The following is a 9,528-nucleotide window of genomic DNA, read 5'->3' as shown; positions in this document are numbered from 1 at the left end:
CCATTCATTAATTTTGAGTTTAAAGAAGCTGCATGAAGGATCGCAGAATGGTTTAGTCCAAATAAAATATTTGGCCGTTTCTTTTCTGGCTAGTTTATCGGCTTTCTCGTTTTTCTCAATTTCGCTGGGTCCTGGCATCCATATTAAGTGACGGCATTTTCTTTCAGTAAGATCTTTAAGAGGTTGGAGGCATTCCTATACAAGTTTTGAATTTACTCGAGATGTGCTTAGTGCTAGAAGTGCTAACTGTCAAAGAAAATATATACGTTTTTTGCTGTGGTGTTTTTCCATCTGTATTTCCTTAGACATAATTCAATTGCGTGGACTTATGTCTTATCAAAATAATACCTCAGTTTGCATTTTTTTTTTGAAATAGCCTATAAATTGTATAATTCGATATGAGATTTATTGTACAAATATTAAACGTATTCTTTCACAAATTATTTAAAAGCTTACTTGTTGTTGTGTGATTATCTTTTCAGACATCAGATACAGTTTAGATAGTACTACAGATGACTGTAATAATCTTTTTTATATTAAATAATTGTTATTTAATATAATATTTAATTTATATTAACATTTTGACAAATTTTAAAGCTTATGGAAGCACATTCTCTCCGTGACTCAATAGTAGACATCGAAAAGTTATAATTTGCATTATAAGTTTTTAAAACGATAAACTTCATTGGAGATTCCTCTTTCAATTTAATGTGATATTCTTGCCACTTCTAAATGTCATAAAAATTGAAATAAAAAAGCAATGAAATTAAAAAGCGAAATATCTTAAATTTATTATATCCGAATATTTAATTTTTTATAATTTAAATATATCAATGTCACTTATACTCGTAAATTGTCTTTATGTGCATCAAAAAATCCTCATTTTGCATAATCGACTTTATGACATTTTATGAAAAATTAGCTATTGACTTTAAAATCAAAGTCAATAACTGATATGAATTTTAAGCAGATTAATTTAGAAGTGATTTTTATAATTTTACTGATTCCATAATGCAAATTTTAAGTTGAGTGCCAATCTTTTCAATTGAATTTAGTCACGATTCATGATTTATGTCATATAATGGAATTTTTATTATTTATTTCTTTGATTTTTGATTAAAAATTAGTTCGAGCTAAATTTATAGCATCATGGACTATAAAGTAAGTGGTTATTATTATTCTTATAAGTATACATTTTTATTAGTTGAATTTATGGCTATACAGTATTATATATTAATACATATGTACAGTATTGAGTATTGGTAATTATTCCATTTTTCATTTTTGGTTGTTAAAATTATCTAAATGAAATTTCGATTCTGTCCAACATTTGTTTTTTTCAGGTTTCTGGTCAAAGGAACATTGGATATGTTTCATACTGATTGAACTAGCCAGGTGGATTGCCTCGGGAACATATTTGATATTTTTGAAAGATTTGGGCCGGAACTAACAATTCAAAAGCATTTGTTAAAATCTCCCCATAAAGAACACTTATTTTAAAGATTTTATAACCATACCCTGTAAAGCAATTATTCTTATAGAGGATATGCTATTCTTTTACTTTCCTTTTGGATGAATATTCCTTTTAATGCTATTCATTGCAGTTGTAAGAAAATGAAAAAAGTGCTTGACATCTTTTCATCTGTACAAAGCATGCAACATTTAGAGCAAACATGTTAAATCCCCACTTTTTCTAGAAAACAGAACTTTCTTTAAAATAAGACACTAAGCACATATGTTAAGAATACTCATATATAATCATATTGCATTTATATTCTTGTTTGCGTTTCGTTTAATGATTATAATACGCACATAGTATATATTGACATATATAGTATATATACTATTTTAATACCTATTAACATATATAATAAGTATGGCTTTGCGTCAGTTGACTAACGAAGGCTGACTCTGAGCTTCAAGTTTTGCAGTGCACGAGTTTAACCCTTGGTAATTGTAGTCTCAAAAAATTATTTACGAATAATTAAATACAAGATATTATTCCAAGACCACTGATTATGGGTACTTGGCAATACTCGAAACAGCTGTATGGTCAGCCTAATATCCAATTAATTAAAGTAATTTGACAAAAATTTTTTGTTGTTGTAGTTCACTACTCTTGGAAATTTCTCTACCATATATACTATGTATAAAATAAGCAAAGTACACAAATTATATTTCTGGGCAATTTTTTATTGCATTTCATAAAACATTTAAGAATCACAACAAGGAGACTTTATTCAGATCTTTTAAGCAACTTAGCCAGCTTGTGGTAACATGGCTAAAATACCACGCTTTACGTTGGTTACATCCTGGACAACTGCTTCTCCAGTGATGTGATCATTTGCAATCAAAGTTCGTTTCTTGTTAGCATCCAACATGTGTGCGGAGATGTTCAACTCAAAGTCAACCTCTGGTAGTACGGCAAGGGATGGATCTTCAGGTAACCAGAATTTGTGTATAAAATAGGTGCCCTGCAATTTACGTGAAAAATATTTTTGGAATTTATATTTTCCCTAAAAAAATATATGCAATATTTATAGATATGATTTGTTTATGACAACATTTTTGTGATGATGTTAATGAGGAAGGCTATGAGAAAATTAGAATAAATTGAGGTTATTTGAGAAAAAAATTTCTGTTTAATTTACGAAAGCTTTCAAAAGAATATTTATGTTTTTAATTTTACTATGAGTAAATAAGTTATTTAGTTTGTTGAACCCAAAAATTGTCCTATTTAAAGTACATTTTTAATGCCAAGCAAACTTTCAAACAAACTTTTGTCGAGAAATAGTGATAAGTTATACAGTTTATGATGTGTGATGAAATGCTAAACAAAATGGTAAAAACACCTACCTTTGGAATTGGACAAGATTCTACAAGATTTCCGTATTCCTTAAGATAAGCATGAATCAAATTACCGATCGGGGATTGAGCTTTCCAATTTAGTATGCGACAAAGATTAACTGTTGAGTTTGCTGAAAAAAAGTAAGTTGAGTCCAATTTCTGTGTTACCGAAGCTTCAATATGCAGATCTAGATCATGTATTTCTTTCAACACATTAATGGTGTAATTTATATGCGGATCATTGGCATCAAAGGTGACACTACGTGTGACATAAGCGCTGTCACTCCAAATTTTAACATCCTTGAATTTTGGGCGCATGACTTTCTGTAAAATAAATTAATTTTATTTTTCAATTAAAAAGGAAAAACTTTAGATTTGAGTTACCTCTGCCTGTATGGCGATAACGCAGACTATGAGGACCACTTGAAATAGGAAAATATTCGTTAGGCGCGCCATTTTGAGAGCAATTGTTGGAAAAGTTCTTCACCAAACCAAAAACTGCTTCAATAATGTTTATAAACTCCTAAAACATTTAAGTTTTTATAACAAAAGCCGGTGGAGATGGCATATAGATTACGCTTTTGTTTTAATTATTATTATGTGGAATTATAAAATAAAAGTAGAAAATGAAAAACCTGTAACGCAATTTTCCGCTCAAACAGAATTGAATGATTTTTGATTGCTTTTTAGATTTAATGGTTCAATGGAGCTTTTAAATTGCCTTCATAAATGATTTTTAATACTTCATGATATCATATTTATTTTTATCATTTTCATTGGCGATGACATCATACTGATTTTTCGATAAGGCGGAAATAGTTTGTCATGCAGAATTTTCCATTATTTTTTCATAAAAATATTAAAGAAGATATGAATTATATTTTCTGCATAGTGAAAATTTTTCATCAGTTAAATTTTGTGTAGCTATGAAGTTAGAAGTGAAAATTTTAATCGCTTTTGGTATAATTTTATTTCTCTGCAGTAATACTGCACTTGGATGGGTAAGTGTTTTGATAACTGGTTTATAACTCAATATTTTGTTCATCTATCCATTTCAATTAATTGGTAAATTATTATAAATATGATCATTAACTTTTAATAGCGAATAATTACATTTAAGAGACTTATAATTAAATACTCGTGAATTAAAGTGTTCTAATAAAATAACATAAACTGCACATTCTATACATGTAATTAGTATAATACTAATATAGTATAAATACTAACCTTTGCAACAAACTGAAGGGTATTCAATTGCTGAACAATTAATTATAAAAATTTCATCGGTATCCACTAACATTTTGTATTAATTTTTATGTCAAGAGAACTTGACCGTTATATTTCCTTCTTAGCGATATGCAATGGTTCAATAATTATAGTATCTAAATAACTAAATATCAAAATATTAATTTTTGATAAGTTCTAAGTATGTATATACGATTAAGTAAATATGAACACCTCTACCAAATAGTATTTATAAAATACTTCATATTTTTATTGTATAGAAAACCCACAATTTATATTTAAGATAACTCTGGCTTACTTTTTCGTAAACAGAAATTTCATGAAAAACCTCATTAGGGTTTTCTAAAGGATGTATGTTTGGATGCCTCTTACACCGGCAAAAATAAGTTTTTTGTAGATTAGACCTTTATCTATGAACCCTTAGTAGTCAGTTCCAATTTTTTATCAAAGTTTTGTCAAAAAAAAATTTCAGAAAAAAGTCAAATTTCTGGGGAAAGAAATATTGTTGAGTACTAAAAACAAGTTTGTATAAATGTTACATTGAATATGCATTTTATATTGGTAGGCATTGTTATTAATTATTAAGAATTATTCCAGATATATCTGTTTACATTTTTTATTTTAGCAGACAGTGTATTCTGTCTCTACTATTATTGTTCTATTATTAAATATTATTGTTCTTTGTGTGCAGTAATAAAATAAATATAACCCAGCTTCAGCTGTGACGTGTACTGCCTTTCCTAATATATGGTGTTTTTTCTGCTGTATGAGAACTTAAAATGATAATGGAATATAGAGATATTATTGGAATGAAATTTTTTTTATTATAATTTGGTAGATAATTTCATGGCATTTCCGACATATGTCCGCCACTGTTACGAGTTTTATGGTCTATTCGATCAGTTCAATTTTTGACTATTTTTTGCAATTATTGCGACCTTATGACATCAATCGTCAATGGTCAAGAACTGTTGGTTTATCGGTATAAACTAATGACTTAACATATCCCCATAGAAAGAAATCGAGAGGCGTTAAATCGTACGAAAAAGGGTAGCAGTTAACAGGACCTGAAACAAAGTTTTTAGTAAATTGATTTCACATTATATTCATCGTTAAGCGCGCTGTATGGTAAGATGTTGGAACCGATAACTGATTAATTTTTGGAAACAAAAATTTTCTGGAATGGCTCGATAGCTCGAAATGAGCTCATTCCTCATTTCGAAAAAAATAAGGATCGATGATGCCGTCAGCGTGCAAGCCGCATCAAACATCCAATTTCAATGGATGCATAGATGATTTTAAATTGAAAAGAGTAAAATTAGTGAGAAAACGATCAATAATTGCACATATTGCTTGTTTACTCGGCCGATTATGTTAACCGTAAAATGAACGAAGTGCTGTATGAACTTATTCTTTTTTCATAGTAAATTTGGAAGCGTTGTTGTAGCATTAAACGATTCATGATGAATTGCCAAACTTTACTGAACGGAAATGTCAATACAGTTTTATAGTTCTTAGCTGTCAAACCCATAGCTATCATATAGATATCAATCGTTTTCATATAGCTAAAATAATATCCGATATAAAATATAGAAGGTCTTATTTTCCTACGATTAGGATCAGTCATTTAAAAAATGTTCATTGATAGTACATAGTTTGGTTTTTGACTGATATTAACTCATTCATATTGTTTTCTTAAGCTTAATATATGTAACAACATCAAAAATTGACATAGGTATGCTCCATCAAATTTTGACATAATGGATAATTATATTTATACAGAGTTTAATTGTCGGAATTTAGTACTCAAGTTAGGATATCAAATTAAAAGAAGACAATGAAAAAAAATGGCTTTTTCCAAAAAAAAATGTCTTTTATTAAAAAGTCATTGAATTATCAAATTCAGCATCCTGATCTGGTTTTCCCCTCTCTTCTTATTAATAGAAGAAAAGTATTACCTCTACTTACCTCCAGAAAGTGTTATTGAGAACTCTAGTAGCCCGTTAGTTATCTCTTTCTTTATATTTATTTTGTTTAGCTTGACGTATATGCTAATTTTGAAATTAAGTGTTTAATGTGAGTTCATAGACGTGATATTAGCTGACAAAATATGAAAAAACCTATTAAATTTTTGATCACTTGTATGCATCACTATATATACAGGTGTCTGTATCCCATAGATAATTCCATCTGAATCGTATGTGCCTGCTGTTTACCAGCAGAAGAGCATACTTTTGGTATAGAAATAAGTTGTTTTTTCTTTAAAATCGTGAAAGGAAGCCATCTTTCTAGCATTTAAAGGGAATAACAATTTTCTATCCCAGAAAAAACTAATAGTTTTTGAAACATAAAATCAATACGTATTCTTTGTCTTTTTAGGGTGTGTATTTTAATATAGAGGATTACACATAATGCAAAAATCCTCAAAGTTATATCCAATTCGGAATTATAGAATTGCGAAAATAAAAAAGATTCTCTTATTCTTATTAAGCAAATGCGCCTCTTATTGCAGAGATATTGTCTTTTGTTCTTTTTATTGATGAACTGAAATTATACGCCTTCGTAAAATATTTAAGAGGGTGTGATAACTAGTTCCTGTTAACTATTAAAATAAATAAATCAAATACAAAATAATGCATATAAAAATATTATATAAAAGCCATTTATGTTTTTGCAAATTATGGAATTTGTTAGGTGTAGTTTCTTTAGAAGATTATTTACTAGATACTGTAATTCAGCAGAACAAAAAGTTTTGATGCGACATACATATATACACTAAACTATTATTAAAAAATTTTTATAAAAAATAAAATAATTAAAGTATGTGCCTGAAAAAACTATAATTCCCTGAAATGTACACATCCTGATGAAATTATATATATATACTTAATATCTACTTCATTAATATTACTTAATATTAATTTAGTTATTACAATTTTAATATAACAATTAATATATTTCTGATAAGAATATAACATATTTAACTAACTTTTTATTATCCTATATTTATTATTATTATAACATATTAATTTTATTATCTTTTCAGCGTTCGTTTAATGTACTTTTCACTTCATTTCCGTTTAAATTCAATTCAGATATGATTGATGTGAAAATTAAAATTCACAATAAAACTGACGAAACTACTTTGGATGTTGTTTTTAATGTTCTAGAAGATATTAATGACATACATCTGAAGTACGCGATTGCACTTGAAGCAAGCGAAGGAAATTACACGGCACTCTTAAACCGATCGGTCAATATGTGCAATTTCTTAAAGCAACGTTCAATGGAACCCGTGTTACGTGTAATCTACGAAAATATACTGAAAAGTGGTAATTTCATCAAAACCTGTCCAATTAAAAGAGGGATTTATTCACTACATGAATACCATGCTGATGAGGAAATATTACCCAGTTATGTACCCGAGACTAATTTCATTGTTGACATCAAAATGGATTTGCCGAATGGCAAAATGGTCTTCCAAGGTCGTTTGAATGGCAAAATAGATAAATCCAAGGGCTTCAATAACCTTAAAATGTTTAGTTTAGGTTGATTTTCAAATCATTACATAGCAAGAAAGTGAATTGTTAATTGACATAAGGAATGTGAAATAAATTTTTCCTATATGTATAAAACTGCAATTATTTACTATTTTCTTAAATCAAATAATTTTTAAAAAAATTTTCATATTACGATCTGCTTCCAAAACCAATAAAAACTGTATATCTCAATTTAAATTCACGCCTCTGAAGAAAAAAACACCAAAAAAAGATACTTGAAGATAAAGAATGCAAGGTATACTCGCATGTGAGAATGTATCTTTTAGTATTCAGCACATTTTCTTTGCTTTGTCTGATGTGATTACTTACTCATCTGTGAAATCGTATGCTTATGCTGGTGACAAACTGTCTGCGCACGATAAAATTGATGATTCACTTATATTGAATTTTGAAAATTTGCAATTTTTGCAATCAAACTCCTTTTTAATTTCCCGATGAAAAAAGGAAATTTTAGTTGTCGTAAAAGGTGCAATAGCTTTGATTACATTTTGTTAAAATTTCAAAAAAGTTGCTTGTGAAAAATTTAAATATCAAATTTAAAGTTTCACACGTTGCGGCTTCTTGAAAGACAAAAATCTGCTTTTACTGAAAAAGTCTTCCCGACAAAATTTATTAACCTTTTCTTCATGAGCTGGATTTACTAAGCACAAATTGAAATAAAATTCTAATTCAAACACTTAGCTGGATTCGGAACTGAGGCACTTAATGACTCAAGTGCTCATTGACTTGATAGGCCATTTGTTCGAGTGTAATAAATATTTTTATCTACATATTCACAATTAAGGATTCAGTACACATTTTATAAACGAGCATTAATATATGCAATGGAGCAAAAATGAGTCATAAATTTTAGGCGAAGGTTAAGAAATTTAGAAACGCTTATTCGTATCGTATCATACATACATTTTGTGACACAGAAAAAGGCGGCATTTAAACTTTTGATATTTTAATTATTCCAAATTCATGTTGACAGTTGAGATCCATGGTTTTTGCACTCCGAAGTGACTACTCGTGTTGTTTTATGGTTTCAACACCCAAGAATTGTGATTAATTTTCTAGTTACGTAGTTCACATCAGTGAAACTAGTTCAAATTATTACAGTTCTCTTTCGCTTAGAGTTAACAGCATAGTATCAGTATTAAAAAAAAATTAATTATTAATAAGTATCTACATTCTACTAAGATAGGATATTTTATAACACAAAAAATACAAGTCCTTCCGATTTACATTAAACTATAAGATCAAGTTATTTATCATATTCTTGAAATTTTAGAACTCATCACGCCGGGATTGCATTATCAAAGTAGATCAGTTTTTAATATCTAGACTTATATAAAGTGAAATTTTTGAGTTATTCCAGAAAATTTGCTATAAAGTAATATATTTGAATGAAATTGTACTTACATACTTATATCTTTAGGTAAATATTAATATTGTCACATTTATTTTAAGATCGTTTGTAGATAGGGCTAGGTGGGAAGAGAGGAGGGTGGAGTTCGTTAGGTAAGTATACCCCTAGTGGAAAAAGCGGTCAAAGGCATCCGAATTTCCGGTAGTAGTGATCTTGATGATTTAGCCCCTCGGTACTATGAACTGGTGATAGTAACTTACTGTTCGAGTTGGCTGGATGATGCAACTGTACACGGTTAAGGGTACTAAAGTCTTTAATGGCCAATTAGGTATGTAAGTAAGTAAGTAAGTAGTCTCTGTATAAAGCTACTAAATATAAGTTGCACTTATTTTCATAGTGAGTTAATAAGCGTTTAGGGTTGCCATCATACAAATTTGTTTTAAATTGAATATCTTCGAATTTCGATCTACATGATTTTTTCTAATGTATGTAATCGGTATAAAAAAAGAAGGAACATAGGCCACA

General features: G+C 28.9%; 2 protein-coding genes across 2 annotated transcripts; one reads left to right on the top strand and one right to left on the bottom strand.

The window, feature by feature from the left end:
• Positions 1-2,203: 2,203 nt before the first annotated feature.
• Positions 2,204-3,341, bottom strand: LOC119672874. Its single transcript, XM_038084036.1, has 3 exons — positions 3,232-3,341; positions 2,857-3,171; positions 2,204-2,474 (listed from the first exon to the last, which is right to left on the bottom strand). Exons 1-3 carry the CDS (start codon positions 3,301-3,303, stop codon positions 2,259-2,261), a joined length of 603 nt encoding a protein of 200 aa, XP_037939964.1. The 5' UTR covers positions 3,304-3,341; the 3' UTR covers positions 2,204-2,258.
• Positions 3,342-3,773: 432 nt separating this feature from the next.
• LOC119683286 lies at positions 3,774-7,662 on the top strand. Its single transcript, XM_038096933.1, has 2 exons — positions 3,774-3,848; positions 7,139-7,662. The coding sequence occupies exons 1-2, from the start codon at positions 3,774-3,776 to the stop codon at positions 7,643-7,645; spliced, it is 582 nt and encodes a 193-aa protein (XP_037952861.1). The 3' UTR covers positions 7,646-7,662.
• The last annotated feature ends 1,866 nt before the right edge of the window (positions 7,663-9,528 follow it).

The sequence above is a fragment of the Teleopsis dalmanni genome, chromosome 1 (assembly GCF_002237135.1).
Source record: "Teleopsis dalmanni isolate 2A chromosome 1, ASM223713v2, whole genome shotgun sequence".
NCBI lineage: Eukaryota > Metazoa > Arthropoda > Insecta > Diptera > Diopsidae > Teleopsis > Teleopsis dalmanni.
This window is presented reverse-complemented; position numbering and strand designations above follow the sequence as displayed.

Bases quoted from the DNA above. Each gene is read 5' to 3' on its own strand.
- LOC119672874 (XM_038084036.1), bottom strand. From the start codon at position 3,303: ATGGCGCGCCTAACGAATATTTTCCTATTTCAAGTGGTCCTCATAGTC. The intron at 3,172-3,231 runs GTAACTCAAATC...TTTATTTTACAG, and splicing joins TTATCGCCATACAGGCAGAG to AAAGTCATGCGCCCAAAATT. The intron at 2,475-2,856 runs GTAGGTGTTTTT...CGTAAATTGCAG, and splicing joins AATCTTGTCCAATTCCAAAG to GGCACCTATTTTATACACAA.
- LOC119683286 (XM_038096933.1), top strand. From the start codon at position 3,774: ATGAAGTTAGAAGTGAAAATTTTAATCGCTTTTGGTATAATTTTATTT. The intron at 3,849-7,138 runs GTAAGTGTTTTG...TTATCTTTTCAG, and splicing joins GTAATACTGCACTTGGATGG to CGTTCGTTTAATGTACTTTT.